The following is an 18,777-nucleotide window of genomic DNA, read 5'->3' as shown; positions in this document are numbered from 1 at the left end:
ATGAAGCTTTCTGGACTTCTGAGAATCCTTGTGCTCTTTGTTTTCTTTGGGTATGTCCAGGGATCTGTAATTGACTGGTTCTTTCCAAGTAAGTATTGCCCTGGGGAGAGGGAGGTTTGCCAGGAGGAAGGATCCAGGAGTGATTCCCTGCATGAGGAGTATTTTCCTCCATCTTATCCCTGTATGGGGGTCGGTAGAGGAGAGAGATATTTACAAGGCTTTTCTATGGAATATATTTTCTATGAATACAGAAACCAGGACTTGGGAAAGTCTTGTTTTCTGTCCCTTTGCAAAGGAGGATCCTTCTGGGGAGGTGAGAAGAAATCATAGCTCTGGCTTTTATGGGAAGGGCTATTGGAGTTTGAGACCACTAAGGGTTTTGTCTTCACCCCACAAGAAAGATGGACCCTTTTCTCAGGACATCATCTCAATTTTTCTTGGCTCTTTCAGATGTAATATTATCAAGTATCACTGGGCATTTCTTGATTTGAAAGGGGATGGTAGCTAGAATCCCTTTAAATGTAAGACAATAATATTCTGAGACTATATAATAATAATGCTACTTGTTAGCACATTTTCTGATGTCTTAGAAAGTGGGAATTTTTTTTTTTTTTGAGATAGGGTCTCACTCTAGTCCAGGTTGACCTGGAATTCACTATGTAGTCTCAGGGTGGCCTCGAACTCTTGGCCATCCTTGTACCTCTGCCTCCCGAGTGCTTGGATTAAAGGTGTGCATTACCACACCCAGAGAAAGTGGGAACTTTTTTTATAAGAGATTTCAAAGAGAAAAAGATAGGTAGGTAGGAAGGAAGGAAAACAGGAGGGAACAAAGCAGGCTGGGAGGTGGATCAATGGTTAAATGTGTTTGCTTGCAAAGCCTGATGGCCTGGGGTCTGACTCCTCAGTACCCGTGCTAGATGCACAAAGGGCCACATGCATCTGGAGTTTGTCCTCCCATTCCTCTGCAGTGGCAAGAGGCCCTGATGTGTCCATACCTTTCTCTCTCTTTCTCTGTAATGAATGAATAAATAAATAATTTTACAAAGGAAGGAGGGAAGGAAAAAAGAAAGAAAGAAAACGAGAGCATTCTGGAGTCAGACTTGGTGGGTTGAATCCTGTTAACCATGTAACCTTGGGCAAGATCTTCATGCGCTGCAGTCTCCTCATCTGCCCAATAGGGATGGACAAAACAATGTCTACAAATGAAGAAATCAAGTTTCAGAGAAGCTAAGTGATAGAGCAGGATTAGAATTAAAAACTAAGGTGATCGGAATCATTTGATGTCACCCTCATCTGCAACCTCACAGAGGGGCTCACAAACGGGGGTCCAGCAAGGCTGGGTAAACTAGTGGTTCTCTGTGGGGTGATTTTTCTCCTAGAGGCTATTGGCAATGTCTGGGAGATGTGTTTTGGTGGTTCTGGTGGAGGAGGAGGTGCTGCTGGCATCTTGTAAGTGGAAGCCAGGGCTGGCGCTAAACGTTCTACAAACACAGGGCAGCCCTACTCCGAACAAATGATTAGACAGCCCAAATGCCAGCCCAAATGCCAGCTGTGGCTGGGAGTGGGACTACAGATGGAGACAGGGGAGGTCCAAGGTCAGTTATCATGGGCAGTGCTGAGACATGCATGCGGGGCACCTTGAGGGGAAGGACTCCTGGGTGTGCGTGAAGCCGAAAGCATCCTTCCCTGGTGCCCCACAGTAGGGTCTGGAGAAGAGTGGGTGCTGTTTCCTGGAAGGCTCTTTGTTGAAAGACTGCTTCCTCCCTAGGGAGATGTCCCAGAATCAGAGAGCAATGTGAATTCAAGGAAAGGAACGTATGTTTAAAGGACAGACAGTGCCCCAAAAATGAGAGATGTTGCATCTTCAGCTGTGGAAAAAAATGTATGGACCTCACGAAAGGTAATATCAGGGCCTCCGCATAACCAGCTCCTCTCTCCGTACTTTCTCTTCTGGCCATCTGGGCCGAGTTGCTCCCTAGTTCACTGGGAGTCTGTCTCTGGGCAAGATTGCTGGATTTGGAAGGCCTGGCATTTAGATTCGTTACTGCTCCTGATATGGTGTATGACAGTTCTTATTCTGTCAGGCAATGTGTGGGCCTTAGTTTCTCCAAATAGAGGATGCGGTTGAACTAGATGGTTTCCTGAATACCTCTCAGCGCACAACTTTCTGAGTCCTAGAGTAGTCATCGTGGTCCTAACATACACTACCATTGTTGCTATGGTGTGTTGAATATTGCCACAGCATGCTGCTCACATGGGTCCCGTGGCAGCGGAAGAGGCCAGAGTCAATAATAGGAGCCAGGGGGTGAAGGGCCTTGCTTATGTGTGGAGTGACGTGATAAGCTTGGTTTCCAAGTCCACTGGACCCTTCTTCCCTGGTGGACAATATGATGGGTTGACTGGAGGGCCCACAGTTGAAGTCAGGAGGATCCACTGGAGGCTACCTCAACAGCCCAGGTGTGAGACGCTGGGACTAAAGAGCCTAACAGAAAGGTGAACTGTGGGGAGGTAGAAATTAACAAGCCTTGGCCAGGGGGGATGGCTCAGTGGATAGAGCAACTGCCGCACAAGTGTGAGCGACTTGAGTTCAGATCTCCAGGTCCCACGTAAAGCCAGAAGCTGTCGTGCTGGCCCCTGTAAACCACTCCCAGGGCTCCCGAGAAGGGAGGTGGAGAAAGGAAGCTTATGGCTCAACAAGTGTACAACGTGAACAAGAGATCCTGCCTCCAATAAGGTAGAAGGCGAGGACTGACGGACACCCGAAGTTTCCCTGTGACACCCGCATGTGCCCTGTGGCACGTGTGTGCCCACATTCACACACTTGAACATGAGCACACACACACACACACACACACACACACACACACACACCCAGAAAAGAAATCAGCAAGACTTAACGCTTTCGCTGAGGAGATTTACCTTCATGGAACTCGTGGCTTCACTGGAACCTGGATTGGTTTGCTGGGGTCACTGGAGTAGAGAACCCCAGGTCAGTGGCTTTAGCAGTAGGGCTGTGGTGTCTGACAGGCCAGGAGACCACAAGTCTGAGATTAAGGCGCGGGTAGGTTCGGTCCCTTCTCAGGATTGTGAGTGAGGGCTCTGCCCCATGCCGTTCTATTAACTAACCTACTAATTTCTAGTGGTTTGCTGGCAGCCTTCAGCATTCCTTGGCTTCCTTCTGATCTCTGCCTTCACGTTCATATGGTCTTCTCTCTGTGTGTTTCTCTGTCTCAACTTACCCTTTTGTATAAGGGTGTGAGTCATAGTAGATTATGACCCACTATATTCTTTTTTAAAATTTTTAAAATTTATTATTTTTTATTAATAACTTCCATGATTATAAACAATATTCCATGGTAATGCTCTTCCTCCCTCCCACTTTTCCCTTTGAAACACCATTCGCCATCATATCCCCTCCCCCTCTCACTCAGTCTTTCTTTTATTTTGATGTCATGATCTTTTCCTCTTATTATGATGGTCTTGTAGTGTCAGCCACTGTGAGGTCATGGATATCCATATCCAGGCCATTTTGTGTCTGGGGGAGCACGTTTAAGGAGTCCTACCCTTCCTTTGGCTATTACGTTTTTTTGGTCAACTCTTCTGCAATGAACCCTGAGCCTTGGAAGGTGTGATAGAGATATTGCAGTACTGAGCACTCCTGTCACTTCTTCCCAGCACCATGATGCCTTCTGAGTCATCCTAAGGTCACTGCCATCTGAAAAGAGATAGTTCTATACCAAAAGTGAGAGTAGCATTAATATATGAGTATGAACATTAAGAGAAGTGCTTACTGGGCAGTTTGATGAGCATAGTATATACATTTAGCCAGACAGCAGCAGATGTTACACCCCTAGGGCTCATGACTACCCCTGTTTCAGGTTTTCAATATTAGAGATGTAGTCCCTCCCATGGAGCAGGCCTCCAGTCCCGTTAGAGGGCAGTTGGTTTCCACCATGACAGACGTGCCACTATTGCACCTGTTGGCTCATTTGGCCTGGTTGGAAAAATACAAGACTTGCAGTGTCCACTGTTCAGTATCTCATTGGTGATTTCTCTCTCATTGAACTGCATGCAGAATGGCTTCCAGCTTTCTGTCAGCTGGTCTACATGGAGGAGGTTATCAGCTCAGTTCCAGCAGGATTTTTCAGTGGCCTTGAAGCCCAAGTATGTGGAGTCTTCAGCAATAGGGACCCACTGTATTCTAATATGAGGTCGTCTTAACTTAATTACACCTGCAGGTTGAAGATGTAGTTTTTGTCTAGCATGTGTGAGATCACAAGTAGTGTTCCTGCACCTCAAAAGTAAGGAAGGGGAATTGCCTGTATGTCAGTAACTTTTGCACGTCTGTGTCAAAACACTTGACAGAAACAACTGACTTAAGAAATACTTATTTCAGTTCATGATTCCAGAGGGTTTTGGTCCACCATGGCCAGGAAGGCCAGGCAGAGTTCACGGTGTCTGGATTATGCTGTAGAGAATTCTCCTGTGTGGCTCTGGACCAAGGATCACAGAACTGCTTAGAACTAGAGGCTGGTTTACAGCCTCTAGGAATCTACTTCTGTGAGCCAGCCTCATCTCCTAAAGGTCCCACAGCCTCCCCAATTATCACCACCAACTGAAGAAGAAATAGTCAAAATCTGAGCCTGTGGGGGCGGTGGGGGGGATATTTCAGATTCCAACCACAGCCATCGGCAGCGACTTGTCTCTGGGATACAGACGCTGACCACAGAGTCACCAGGCCAATGTATGCAATATGTCCATGGTGCTCACCCCCTGTGGTGTGAGAGGGCAAAAGGACCCCGTTTTGGTTTCGTTTGTAGCAATAGCAGTTGCCAGGGAGAACCATGACTGTGTGGTTCTGGAACGAACACTCTTGAGTTTTCAGTTCGGAGGTCTCTCTACAGATGTATGCAGTCTGCCGAAAGAAACTGGTCTCTGCCTGGCTTATTTTCCACGTTGGTGGTATAGTAAGGAAAATAATACCTGCTACAAGTTCATCTACGGTGGCTGCCGTGGAAACAACAACAACTTCCAAACCAAAGCCATGTGTGAGAACACCTGCTACAAAAGCCGTGAGTCTCTGGGCCCTGGTTTTCCATTCTTTTTTGTTTGTTTTTGTTTTTGTTTTTCAAGGTAGGGTCTCACTCTGGTCCAGGCTGACCTGGAATTAACTCTGTAGTCTCAGGGTGGCCTTGAACTCATGGCGATCCTCCTACCTCTGCCTCCTGAGTGCTGGGATTAAAGGCGTGCGCCACCACGCCCGGCTGGTTTTCCATTCTTACCAGAGGCATTCAAGGATGTGTGGGTGCTAGCTGGATCATTGCAGATAGCTTTGCCCTTGAAAGATCTTGCTGTGGTCAGGTGGTAAGAACGCATCTTGCAGAGCTGAGCCAGCAGCCTTCTGGGAACCAAAGACAGTAAGATACATGGGGTTAACCAATATGAAGACTGGGTTTGGGAGGAGTGATGGGAGAATGACAAGGGAACAAGGAGAATCCAGTCTGCCGGGGATGTACCTTAGTGGTACAGCACTGGTGTAGCATGTGAGAAAACTTGGGTTACACCCCAAGTATGGCAAAAACAAAACAAAAACTCCAAGAGCATCCAAGTTAGCCATGGGCATATGGACCAACCGACCACTCAGAATGTTGAATTGCTCATCATTGCTCTTTGTCAGAAATACAGTTTTGTTCATTTTATTTTATTATTATTATTTTTCATGAGCACACAGAATAATGAGTTTCATTATGTTTTTCACAAATGTTTATCCTGGTACTTTGCTCATATTTGCCAACCCCGCACCTGACCAAACCCACTTTTAATCTCCTCCTGTGCAAAGATGTATAAACAGAACTTCATGCTTCAAAGGGAAGCTGTGGCCAAGACGCTCAGCTACATCTTCCCCCACATTCCCTTCAGGTGGCTCTTCCTGACTGGAGAAGGACGCACTGGTAGAGCCTCCATGACTGGGCTCCTGCTCCAGGCTCAGCCTCTGCCCCTGCCGTGCTCCACGCTGGCTCCCAGCGACCCCTCCCAGCTCTGCAAGGGCTCAGCCCATCACAGCAGTGAATCCCTGGACCTGCCTCTCCTTTATCCATCTCTACTTCTTGGATGCCTAATGTCGGCTATGGATTCCAACTCTAACATCCCTCACTTGCTCAGGTCCAATGTCCAGAGCTCCTGCTCCTTCCTGCCTCGCTCCCTATTTCTCTCAATAAAGAACTTGTTTTAGTCCTGCTCTGTTGGGTGTGAGCAAGTCACATCTGTCTGTCATGCCATACTTTTGGGGGAGCAAGGATCAAAGAAACTTCTGGTGACACCATTTAAGGGGATGAGGACAGTCAGGTGCCTGAGAGTGGAGAACTCCTTGGTTATGGTTCTCTTTCCCTATTTAAAAAAAAAAAAAAAATATATATATATATATATATATGTATATATATATATTTGCAACTAGAGAGAGTGAGAGTGCTCATGAAAGAGAGAGAAAGAGAGAGGAAGAAAGGGGGGGCAGGGCCTCTAGCCACCACAAATGAACTCCAGATAGTACACCACTTTGTGGATCTGGCTTTACATGCATACTGGGTAATTGAACCCAGGTCATCAGGCTTTGCAAGCAAATGCCTTAATTGCTGAGCCATCTCTCCAGCCCCCTTCCCCTATGTTTTAAATGGTTGATGAAGAAATGAAGAAATGGCTCAGCAGTTAAAGATGCTTGCTTGAAAAATCTGTTGGCCCCAAGTTCAGTTCCCCAGCAACCACATTAAGCCTGGTACAAAGTGGGGCAGACTCCTTTGTAGCTGTAGGAGACCCTTTCCCCCCACAAAGTGGAGTACAGACAACTTCCCTGATGTCCACATACATGCTGTGTCCTTCATGTGCCAACACACACACACACACATAAATGTAAATGAATACATATACATATATATATTTAATATTTTATTTTTTTATTTATGAGAGAGAAGAGGTAGAGAGAGAGGGAGGGAGGGAATGGGTGCACAAGGCCTCCAGCCATTGAAAATGAACTCCAGATGCCTGCACCACCTTGTGCATCTGGCTTACATGGGTCCTAGTGAACTGAACTAAGGTCCTTTGGCTTTGCAGGTAAACATCTTAACCACCAATAATTTTTTTTTTGTTTTTGTTTTTTTGAGGTAGGGTTTTACTCTAGCCCAGGCTGACCTGGAATTCACTCTGTAGTCTTAGGATGGCCTCAAACTCCCGGTGATCTTCCTACCTCTGCCTCCTGTGTGCTGGAATTAAAGGTATGTGCCACTACACCCAGCTAAAAATATTTTTTTAAAGGAGAAAAGGAATATGAAAATTCTTAAAACTAAGCATCTGGGTAAACTTATCCTTAGATGCTGACCAAGGGTGCAAGAGCAGACCCAGAGCACTGTGAACTATAACCTCACTTAAAACGAAGTGAGGACAGCTATGGCAATAGCTCAGTGGTTAAAGGTAGCGTTTGAAAAGCACGCTGGCCCGGGTTCAAACCCCCAGTTCCCATGCATTCTCAGTGTCAGACAGTGGCACATGCACCTGGTGTTCAGTTGCAGTGGCGAGAGGACTTGGTGCCTCCACACCCCCATGTGTAAAGAAACACATAAAATGTTCAAAAGTAAATAACAATATTTAAAAACAAGAGAGGAGGGAGAGGGTATAATTTCAAATAGGAGAAAGGTTTATAATCAAGTGCAGCCTTTTATTTTCCTGCTAGAATTAGCTTATGTTAATTATGTGCGAGAACAGGCGTCACGAGGACCTTGTCACACATGTGTGACTCGGTCATATTCAGCGTCCATTGCCCTCCCCCGCCCGCTTCCCATTCCCGGTGATCCATCCCTTTCTTCTTCCCACTCGCTCCCCTCAGCCTTCGAGTCTGTGTTCTGACACTGGGTTTAGCTGGGGTGGCTTATAGACCAACTGCCTGCTTTTTGATGCCTCATGATCAAGTTGGTGGAACAAATTAGATACTGCCTGTGTACCGTTCTTCAGTGCTCTATCGCAACCGTTTCTGAAGCCGTAACTGACGCAATCTTGTTCTCCCACGTCGTCCATCCTGAATTATACTTGAGAACAGAGGCTCTCTGTTAGCTCTTGTGTTCTTTCCTGTTTTCAGAATACCATGACTTAAGTACATGCTCAGCCTGGGATACGTGTTTTCTCCAACATCTGACGATAGCTTCACTGTTAGGCAATGGCTAAGGATCCCAGGTGAACTAAAGAGAAGAGAGGGAGATAGACTAAATGGAAGTGAGGGGAGGGGGAGGGGAAGATGAGGGTCAAGGCAGAGGGTCACTGAAGAGAAAAAACAGGCAAAAGGTTAAAAAAAAAAATCACAAAGAGGCATGATGGGCTGCAACCTGTAAGTGTAAGCCCAAATAAAACCATCCTGTCTGAAGTCGTTCTCTGTCAGGAGTCATATCACAGCAATGAGAAAAGACCCAGTACGGTTGGTCTATTCTATTCTAGCCTGATTAGCCTGCGCCGTGTTCAGTGAGACAGCCCGTGTCCATCGTGGCCAGGAAGGTATGGTGGCAGGAGCATGTGACAGCTGGTCACTATCAGTGCACAGTGGGGAGCCAGCTGCTGCTCAACTCACTTTCTCTTGTCCTCGCCCCTCCCCCCTGCCCTCTGGGTCTCCAGCCCATGGAATGATGCCTCCCACCATTAGTGCGGGCCCTACCATGTCAATTGACCTGATCTTGAAAATTCCTCACCAGGTATTTCCACAGAATTGTTTTCGTGGTGACCTTAAGGACTATCAAATTGACAATCAAAGATTCTTCATCAAACCAGGGATTCGACCATCTCCAGTGCTTGATCACTGCGGTTGATCACTAGCGCCCATCACCATACGTAGCCCTCATGTGAGCACTGGGGACGTGAACTCATGTCCTCATACGTGTGCAGCAAGCGTTTTTTTTACTGACTGAGCCACTTCTCCAGCCACAAGAACAATGATACTCTTGACCTCCGCCTGCCCCTGTGTCAAAGAAAGCTCTGGTGTTTCACTTCCTTTTTTTTTGGGGGGGGGGGGAGTCGCAGGGGTGCTCAAGGTAGAGTCTCACTCTAGTTCAAGCTGACCTGGAATTCACTATGTAGTCTCAGGGAGGCCTCGAACTCACAACGATCCTCCTACCTCTGCCTCCCGAGTGCTGGGATTAAAAGCGTGCGCCACCAAGCAGTTTTCACTTCTGCTAAGAGATAAGGGACAGCCAAACATGCCCCTCTCAAAAAGACCAGCAGCCAGATAGCTTGAATTCCTGAGGATCAGAACTGTCCTATTAAGAGTCAGCACTATAGGAACAGCTAGTTCCACTGGTGGCCCCTGGAACCTGCTGTTCCCAGTGGAGGGAGTGTCAAGACTTGTGTCCTGTATCAGGAAGTCATAGAGCAGAAATCTGTGTAGCGGAGTAGCTGCTTCTCTGTTTTCTTTAATGGGGCACTTGGGATGTCTGCCATTCCTGTTAGCCTTCATCCTCCTGTGGGGTTTCCAGGAACATGAGCTGGCTGGCGAGTTGATTCCGAGTAAGTACGGGGGACACATTTGTTGTCACTGACTGTGGGACCTTGAGGGGTGGAGAAGCAAGAGGAGGAAGGTTCTCCTCACTTTTGCCTGGGATGCTGAGTGGGAAGAGATGATGTGAAGTGATTATTTCACCCTTTCTCTATAGGGAAGACACCAGCAGTGAACGTAGGCACCTTGGGTTGTGGCACTTGGCTCCACTCAGACCAATTCCAGTGCATACTTCTTGAAGGTGCCTGGACTGGTGCTCACGGACTTTGGGAATTTGTTATCCAAGTGACATGTTCCCTTAAGAACAGACTTCTCTCTAGCACAACCTTCATCCACTCCCAGAGATTTTACCACCTTCCCAGAGGAGTCTCATCTTTGGGATAAAGAACAAACTCCAGAAGTCCCATTTAAAGATGAAATACCTAGGGCTGGAGAGATGGCTTAGTGGTTTAGTGCTTGCCCATGAAGCCTAAGGACCCCGGTTCAAGGCTCCATTCCCCAGGATCCACGTTAGCCAGATGCACAAGGGGGTGCACGCATCTGGAGTTCGTTTTGCAGTGGCTGGAAGCCCTGGTGCACCCATTCTCTCTTTCTCTCTCTATCTGCCTGTTTCTCTGTTTGTCGCTCTCAAATAAATAAATAAAAATAAAGCTATTAGATGATGATTAAAAAAATAAAAATAAAGATGAAATACCTAGCGACTAAAATAATATGGAAGAGTAACAAGGTCAGAGTAGAAGCTGAATGCTCAGGAGATGTGGCAAGTTTAAAATTTCCCCACATACGTGTGACACAGCCAGCCTCTGTATGTGTCTGATGCATCTGTACCAGTGGAACTCACTGGCCATTTTCTAATAAGGACTAAGGAGCAGAGGCCAAGCACATAAGCACAACTTCGCCCATGCTAGCTACCATTTTACTCTAGGCAGCTTGACAATGACCTTGCAAACTTTGTTGCCTTAGACTTCAAAATGACCCTCTAGACCATGAGACATGATGTCCAGAGGTTTCTGCCATGCCCATAGCAGCCCACAAAAAGACAGTTTTTATTTTATTTTATTTTATTAATTTAAACTTCATTTTACCATTCATTTAAAATTTATTTGCCCGTGTGTGTGTGTGTGTGTGTGTGTGTGTGTGTGTGTGTGTGTGTATGTGAGATGAGATAGAGTATGTGTGTGTTTGTGTGTATGTCAGGGACTCTTGCTGAGGGCATCCTGATTCGCAAGGTGCTGGGGAATCAAGCCTATCCAGGGAGGCTTTGAAAGCAATATCTTTAACTGAAGAGCCATCTCTACAGATGAAGTTGGCAACAAAACTTAACTAACACAAGATCTAATATCACTCTTTTTCAGGACCCAATAAAGATCATACCAACTATTATGGCCATGGTAAGTCAGCGTATTATAAACTTAACTAACACAAGATCTAATATCACTCTTTTTCAGGACCCAATAAAGATCATACCAACTATTATGGCCATGGTAAGTCAGCGTATTATAAACTGAACTAGGCAGTTGAAAACACAGTAATCTTAAGAAGGTATTTTTGTATAATTCCATAAGACAAAAAATGTTCATTTGACATTTAAAAAAATTATAAATTTCATTGTTAGAGCTTTTGTTACCAAGTAAAAAGATTCTAAGCATGAATGCATAATTTTTTTCAGGCTGAAGATGTGGTATTTGTATTTTTTGGCTGTTTTTCATTAATTTCTGTTTTGTTCTTTATTATTGCTTTCTGTCCACTGATTTTCAGTTTTTCTTGCTCTTCTTTTCCCAAGTTCTTAAAGTTATAGCATTAACTTGTTTACCTGTGACTTCTTTAATTTCTTAATATAGCCCCTTAAAGCTGTAAGTTTTCCTATTAGGACTGCCTTCAATGTATCCTATGGGTTTGTTATGTTGTGCTTTCATTATCATTTAATTCTATGAATTTTTTCTTTTTCATAGTTTTTGGAATTTTTTTATGAATAGATAATGCTTGTATTGATAAGTGACCTCAATAATTTGCTTGAGAATAGATATACATTTATATAAAACTTCTAAGAATAAATCTTATGGCAAGAGTTTATAATATGTAACTAGATTGATCATAACCAAACATTATGTTTTTTAATGCTTGATATTCAAAGTAATTTTCTTACAATCTTGATCTAATTTGAGCAAAATTTTAAAAGGGTTAACTTTAAAGACAAAATTTAATGTCTTGTGTTTACTGATATTTTTCAGGTTTTTAACAGAATAAGAATTTTTTTGATTTCTTCAATATCCCATTCATTCAGTAGTGTATTGTTTTGTTTCCATGAGTTTGTGTATTATGTATTTCTGTTGATTTGTAGTTTAATCCCATCGTGGTTAGATGGAGTACAAAGAATTAGTTCAACTTTCCTGTATTTGTTCAGATTTACTTTGTGTCCTAATCTATGGTCAATTTTAGAGAAAGTTTTATGTGTTGCTGAAAAGAATGTATATTCCGCAACATTTGGATAGAATGTTCTATAGATGTCTATTAGGTCCATTTGTTCTATAGTGTCATTTAATCCAGTTGTTTCTCTGTTGTTTTGTTTTTTTTTTTTAAACTGGGACGACCTGTCAATTGGTTAGAACGGGGTATTGAAGTCACTCACTATTATTGTTCTTGGGGTTATCTGTGACTTTACATCTGTATTAGTCAGAGTTCTGTAGTGGAACAGAACAATAGAATGAATTGTGTCAAAAGGGAATTTATTGGACTAGCTTACAGCAGTCCAACAATAGCGGCTTGCAGGCCCAAGAATCAAGGAACTTTGTAGCTCTCAGTCCACGAGGCTGGATGCCTCAGCAGTCCCAATCTGGCACTGAAGGCCTGGAGGCTTCCTGGAGTGACGCTGCTCTTCAGTCCACGCTGGTCTTCAGTGGTCTTCAATCTGTGCCTCAAGACAGCCAGCAGCACAGGAAGTCAGGTGGAAGGAAAGGTTTTCTTTCCTCCCAGAGCCTTGTAGATAAAGCTCTTCTCCCCCGAGGACGACTCCCACTCTAGGGGGAGATGCTCACCCTGGGGGAAGGACTTCCTCCTTCAGTTAATCTTTCCTGGAGACCCCTCAAGAGGAGTGTCTGTGTATCCTTAAACAGATGAAGTTGGCAACAAAACTTAACTAACACAAGATCTAATAGCATTTTGTTAATGAAATTGAGTGTGCCCATATTCTGTGCTTATATATTTTGTAATGTCCTCATGTTAGATTCTTCCCTAAATCAGTATAAAGTGTCCTTCTTTTTTTAAAAAATATTATTTTTTTTGTTTATTTTATTATTATTTTTATTTATTTGAGAGTGACAGACAGAGAAAGAAGCAGATACATAGAGGGAGAATGGGCTCTCCAGGGCCTCCAGCCACTGTAAACAAACACCAGATGTATGCACTACCTTATTCATCTGGCTTACGTGGGTCCTAGGGGATCAACCCTCGATCGGGGGTCCTTAGGCTTCACAGGCAAACGCTTAACCACTAAGCCATCTCTCCAGGTCTAAAGTGTCTTTCTTTATCTTTCATAACTAATGTTGGTTTGAAGTCTATCTCTCCAGATAGTAGAACAGCAATGCCTGCTTGTTTCCTAGGCCCATTTGCTTGAAATGCCATTTTCCATCCTTCCACCCTGAGGTAGTGTCTGTCTTTTATGGAGAGGTAAGTTTCTTGGAGGCAACAAACAAAAGGATCCTGCCAGCAAGTCTTCATCTTTTGGTTGGGTCATTGAGACCACTGATATTAAGAGTTATTATTGAAAGGTGTGTGTTTATTCCTGCCATTCTTAATTTTTTTTTTTTTTGAGGTAGGGTTTCACTCTAGCCCAGGCTGAACTGAATTTACTATGTAATCTCAGGGTGGCCTTGAACTCATAGCAATCATCCTACCTCTGCCCACCCACCCCCAGTGCTGGGATTAAAGGCATGTGCCACCATGCCTGGCTCTACAGAACTTTTTACTTGACTTACTGTGCTCTTCATTTCTAGTATTTCTGATTGGCAATCCTTTAGCATCTCTATTTCTTTACTCATATCTAGTATTAGCCACCTTATTTCATTAAGTTAATATTCTGTGCTCTCTTTTAGAAGTTTGTTTTCCTCTTTAATTCCTTCAAACCTACTCATAATCCTTTTCTTGAATTCTCTTACACTTCATCTAATTCATTGGAGGTCATTTCTGTTGGATTTATGATTTTTTGGGAGGAATTATGTTGTCTTAACTTTTTGTGCTTCTTGTATAATTACATAGAGATTTTTGCATCTTGAGTTATTTCAGTGCTTTGACTTTCTGCTGTATTCTTAGATGTGGCAAATCAGAAATCATATCTTCAGGGTGGAAGCTGCAGGTGCCGTATGTGGTTCTATATCACTTCCAAAGTAAGAGTATGAGTGACCCAAGCTGTTTGATATGCCTGATTTTCAAATGTCCTAGTATCAAGGACAAAGATGTTACTTAAATTTTTTGTATTTATTTATTTGAGGGGGGGAGATTGGATGTGCTAGGACCTTCAGCCACTGCTAATGAACTCCTGACACACGGAGCACCTTGTGCATCTGGCTTACATGAGTCCTGGGGAATTGAACCTGGGTCCTTTGGCTTTTCAGGCAAGTGCCTTAACCACTAAGCCATCTCCCCAGCACACAATAATGTTACTTTTGATTTCAATTATTGTTGGTGGGTAAAAGAACAAGGCTGGTAGAAGTATGTTAGGGTTTTGGTTACTTAGAAGTGGGAGTGGAGGGTGAAATTGTTTGCCACAAGGATGAGGGGTGGAGAAGTCCTGAGACAACCAGAATTCTCTTCCCTTAGAACCTACATAACAATCTAGGTGGAGTTGGTTTACTCTTTAGATCAGCTGTGCTGGATGCTGTGTGTGGGAAGGGTAGCCCACATTGACTGGAATCACAGACTGGAGGATAACTGGGGTTCAATGACTGATTAAAAAAAGAACAGTAGTATGTGGATGAACAATAAGGAAAGGCACACAGAGCTCTGCTCTCCCACTTATGCCCATGATGCATACACTTCTGTACAAACTCATGCACACACTATGTCATACATTATCCACACATACAAACCTGCACACATGATGTGTGCACACATGAAGAACAAGAAATAAAAATAGTTAATGTATTGTTCTTAGGGTCAAGACAAGACCCCTGAGCTCTCCTCCTCTGTGTGGCCCATCTTAGCTTTGAAATTATGGCAACCCATTTGCGGTCACATCTGAGTCTGGGAAGGGTTTTGAAGAAGCGATAGGAGAGTACCTAGTCAGCTAGAGAGGCTTGAGTATTTACCCATTGTGAAGGCAAGAAGATGAGCAAGAGCACGATCATTTTATTCTTATTTATTTATCTACTTATGAGAGAGAGAGAGAGAGAGAGAGAGAGAGAGAGAGAGAGAGAGAGAACATGCCAGGGCCTCTAACCACTGCAAACAAACTCCAAACACATGTACTATCATATGCATCTTCCTTGTGTGGGTTCTGGGGAATCTAATCTGGGTCCTTAGGTTTTGCAGGCAAGTGCCTTAACTGCTAATCCATTTCTGCAGCCCAAGAACGTGATCATTTTAGAGCATGAGTTGTGAAAGCCGAGTGTTAGAGGCAGCAAAGGAGGACAGTTGAAGGGGAGGAAGTGGATTCTGGAGTTCTTCTGGGTGCAACTTTGTCTGGAGGTGAAGAGATCACTCATTCTGGAAACAGATACAGATTTGAAATCTTGGCAGTCACATGTTGGCCCTTGCTGGCAGTCCTGGCAAATAATATTATTTGGATTAAGAAAGAGGCAGAGAGGAGTGAACGGAGAGCCGTGTAACGGGCTCGATCCCGAAGCTCTAGGTGTCCGGGTGTGGAGGAGACACAGCTGAGCGCTGGTGGCGATGTTGCTTCTGCTTCCTGCACGGATCCTGTGAGACGAGCAGGAAGTCTGTGTTCTCTCTCAGGTGCGAGGAAGTCAAAGCCCAGAGACGTTACAGGGACTGGTTTCATTGAATTTAGGGTATAACTTTAGCCAAATTTGCCTCTTGGCTGAGACTAAGAGAGCAGTAGACAGAGAAAGGGGGAGGTGGATTCTTTCTAGGAAGACATGAGTCCAAGAATCTGTGTTCTTTGATTTTTCTGCAGAAGAATGTCTTCTTCCAAAGGACCCTGGGCCCTGCAAAGGCAAATTCCAACGCTGGTGGTATGATGTTGAGGAGAAAATATGTTCACTATTTACATATGGTGGTTGCCAAGGGAATGACAACAATTTTTTATATGAACAAGTCTGTCTAACCAACTGCATACATAAACGTAAGTTGGAAAGCCCCCAGATCCCCATGCTCTCCAAGCCCCAAAAAGAGATCTTAGGAAAAGTCCATTCCAAGACCTTGGATTCACTTTGTAAAGGTACAGTTTGGGGAAAGAACATGAGGCAGCATTGGCCAAGGGAAAATTAGCAAGGGTGAGATGAGGAGCAGCTGCCGAGAGAAAACATGCATGACACAATGTACCAAGCCAAGTCAGGGGTAGGAGATGGAAGAGAGTCAGTTATATACTGTTGTCAGTTATATACTGGAACAGCAGTCATGAAACAGCATATCAGAACGCATGACTAACCCTCTGGAAACCTCCAAGCCAACGTAACTACCATATTTACTTCTTGCCAAGTGATATAAAAATGTGATCCCATCATCCTTTATGCCCTCAAGTGAAAAATTTGGTCCCTTAGGTAGCAAGGTTTAAACATCTCAGTCTTTCTCTTGTTATGTTGTAGACATATATCCAAAGCAATGAGGAGGAGGCTGAGGAGCTGGACCTCCAGGATTTGGCTCCACTCCGGGGCTTTCTCCCAAGAGTGCCTGACCAGGGCTCCATATTGCCTTCCACTGGCCACATTTTTTACCATCAGGACCTTGACGGATTTGCTTTCTCTCTCTGCCAGGCTCAACTTCTCCTCAAACATGATGCCTTTCAACCTTGCCCCTTATTTACTGGAAGACCCCATCTCTTTAACATTGAGGACCCCTATTTACTCTTACAAACCATCTGGCTTCTCCTAATAAAGTTTTCTATGTGTACTGAGATCTCTGGGTCTGAATAACTCACATGTGTTTACATCCTTCTGTGTTAATTTTCAGAACAAGACATCATCCATTCTTGCCAGTAATAGCTAAAGGAGAGAAAAACATGAAAATTCTGAAAACTGGGCTAGAGACATGGCTTAGTGGTTAAAGTGCTTGCCAGAAAATACTGAAAACTAAGCATGAGGGTAAATTTGTCCTCAGATGCTGACCAACGGCACAAAAGCAGATCTGGAATGCCATGAACTACATGCTCATTTAAAAAGAAGTGAGGACAGCATTCAAGAGGCAGATGTAGGAGGATCACCGTGAGTTCAAGGCCACCCTGAGACTACATAGTGAGTTCCAGGTCAGCCTGGACTAGAGTGAGACCCTACCTTGAAAACCCAAAATAAATAAATAAATAAATAAATAAAAAGAAATGAGGAGAGCTAGGGCAACAATTCAGTGGTTAAAGGTACTTGTTTCAAAAGAATGCTGAGGGATGGAGAGATGGCTTAGCAGTTAACTCATTTGCCTGCGAAGCCTAAGGACTAATGTTTGACTCTCCACGTCCCATGTAAGCTCAAGGAATTTCCTAGGGCCAAGCGTGATGGCACACATCTTTAATCCCAGCACTCGGGAGGCAGAGGTAAGAGGATTGCAGTGAGTTCAATGCCACCCTGAGACTACATAGTGAATTCCAGGTAAGCTTGGACTACAGTGAAACCTTACCTTGAAAAACCAAAAATAAATAAATAAATAAATAAATAAATAAATAATAAAAATAAACAAACAAACAAACAAAAAAGACCAAGTGTATTCCTTCTCAAACTTCATTCACCAAATCTTGAGAAAAATTAAAATGGTTGATTTAGACTGCTGAACAATAGATAGGAGAAGGAGATAGAGAAAGGAATGGAAAGGAGAGAGGACCTTTCTTGAGGAAGAAAGAAGCTGTTATAAAAGGATTGGGCAAGGTTAAGAGTGTGCCCTCTTACTTGATAATCAAATTATTTATTTAAAGATGTATTTTTATTTATTTATTTATTACAGTCAGAAAGAGAGAAGGAGAGAGGGGGGGGCATGCCAGGGCTTCTAGCCACTGCAAATAAACTCCAGACGCATGTGACACCATGCACTTACATGTCTGGCTTACATGGGACCTGGAGAATTTAACCTGGGTCCTTAGGCATGTGCCTTAACCACTAAGCAATCTCTCCAGTCCTTATTTATTTATTTTTTTGAGGCAGGGTCTCATTCTAGCCCAGGCTTATCCGGAACTCGCTTTGTATTTCCAGGCTAGCATAGAATTCACAGCAATCCACTTACCTCTGCCTCCTAAGTGCTAGGATTAAAGTCTTGTGTCACCATGGCTGGCTTATTTTTACATGTCATCTATTCATTTGTACATGTATGGGGGGGTATGTGGACACATCATGGTTTTCTGCCACTGCTAATGAACACCAAATTCATGTGCCACTTTTTGTATGTGGGAATTTGTGGGTATTGGGGATTTGAATCCGGAGAAGCAGGCTTTGGAAACAACGACCTTTTAGGAGTGAGACAATTACCAGCCCTCCTCCCTTGTGTTAACAAGAGCTGGTAGTTGACGTGGGTTCTAGATCTGCTCTCTTGCAGCATCTGAGGATAAATTTAACTTGATACTTAGTTTTCAGGATTTTATTCCTCTCTTCTTTTGTTGGTAAAGGAAGACTCATTGACTTTTTTTTTTCTTATTTGAGAGAGACAGAAATAGGAGAGAGAGAGAGAGAGAGAGAGAGAGAGAGAGAGAGAGAGAGAGAGAGAGAGTGCTCATGTGGGGCTGCCTGCCACTGCATAGGAACTCCAGATGCACAGGCCATTTTGTGGGTCTGGCTCGACATGAGTACAATGAAATAAAGCACAAGCCATTGGGCTTTACAAGCATCTTTAACTGCTGAGCCATCCCTTCAGCACCACCAATAACTTCTTGTTCCCCAAAAATTAATACAGGAGAATATGAACCCAGGTGAGTTATTAAGACTCAGAGATCTCAGACCTCACAGAGTACTTTATTAGGGGAAACCAGAGGATTTACAGGAATAAACGGGGTGACAAGAATTAAAGCAATTGCATCTCAAAGTAAGAAAGGGTCGCCGGGCGTGGTGGCACACGCCTTTAATCCCAGCACTTGGGAGGCAGAGGTAGGAGGATTGCTGTGAGTT

General features: G+C 44.0%; 1 protein-coding gene across 1 annotated transcript in view; it reads left to right on the top strand.

The window, feature by feature from the left end:
* Positions 1-18,777, top strand: part of LOC101612387 (eppin) — a 56,290-nt gene continuing 37,513 nt past the window's right edge. Inside the window, exons 1-3 of the mRNA XM_004663826.1 lie at positions 1-88; positions 1,769-1,900; positions 4,905-5,072. Of these exons, the coding sequence (XP_004663883.1) occupies positions 1-88; positions 1,769-1,900; positions 4,905-5,072 (388 nt within the window). The remainder of the gene's footprint in view (positions 89-1,768; positions 1,901-4,904; positions 5,073-18,777) is intronic.

This window comes from Jaculus jaculus, chromosome 8 (genome assembly GCF_020740685.1).
Source record: "Jaculus jaculus isolate mJacJac1 chromosome 8, mJacJac1.mat.Y.cur, whole genome shotgun sequence".
In the NCBI taxonomy this organism is placed as follows: domain Eukaryota; kingdom Metazoa; phylum Chordata; class Mammalia; order Rodentia; family Dipodidae; genus Jaculus; species Jaculus jaculus.
This window is presented reverse-complemented; position numbering and strand designations above follow the sequence as displayed.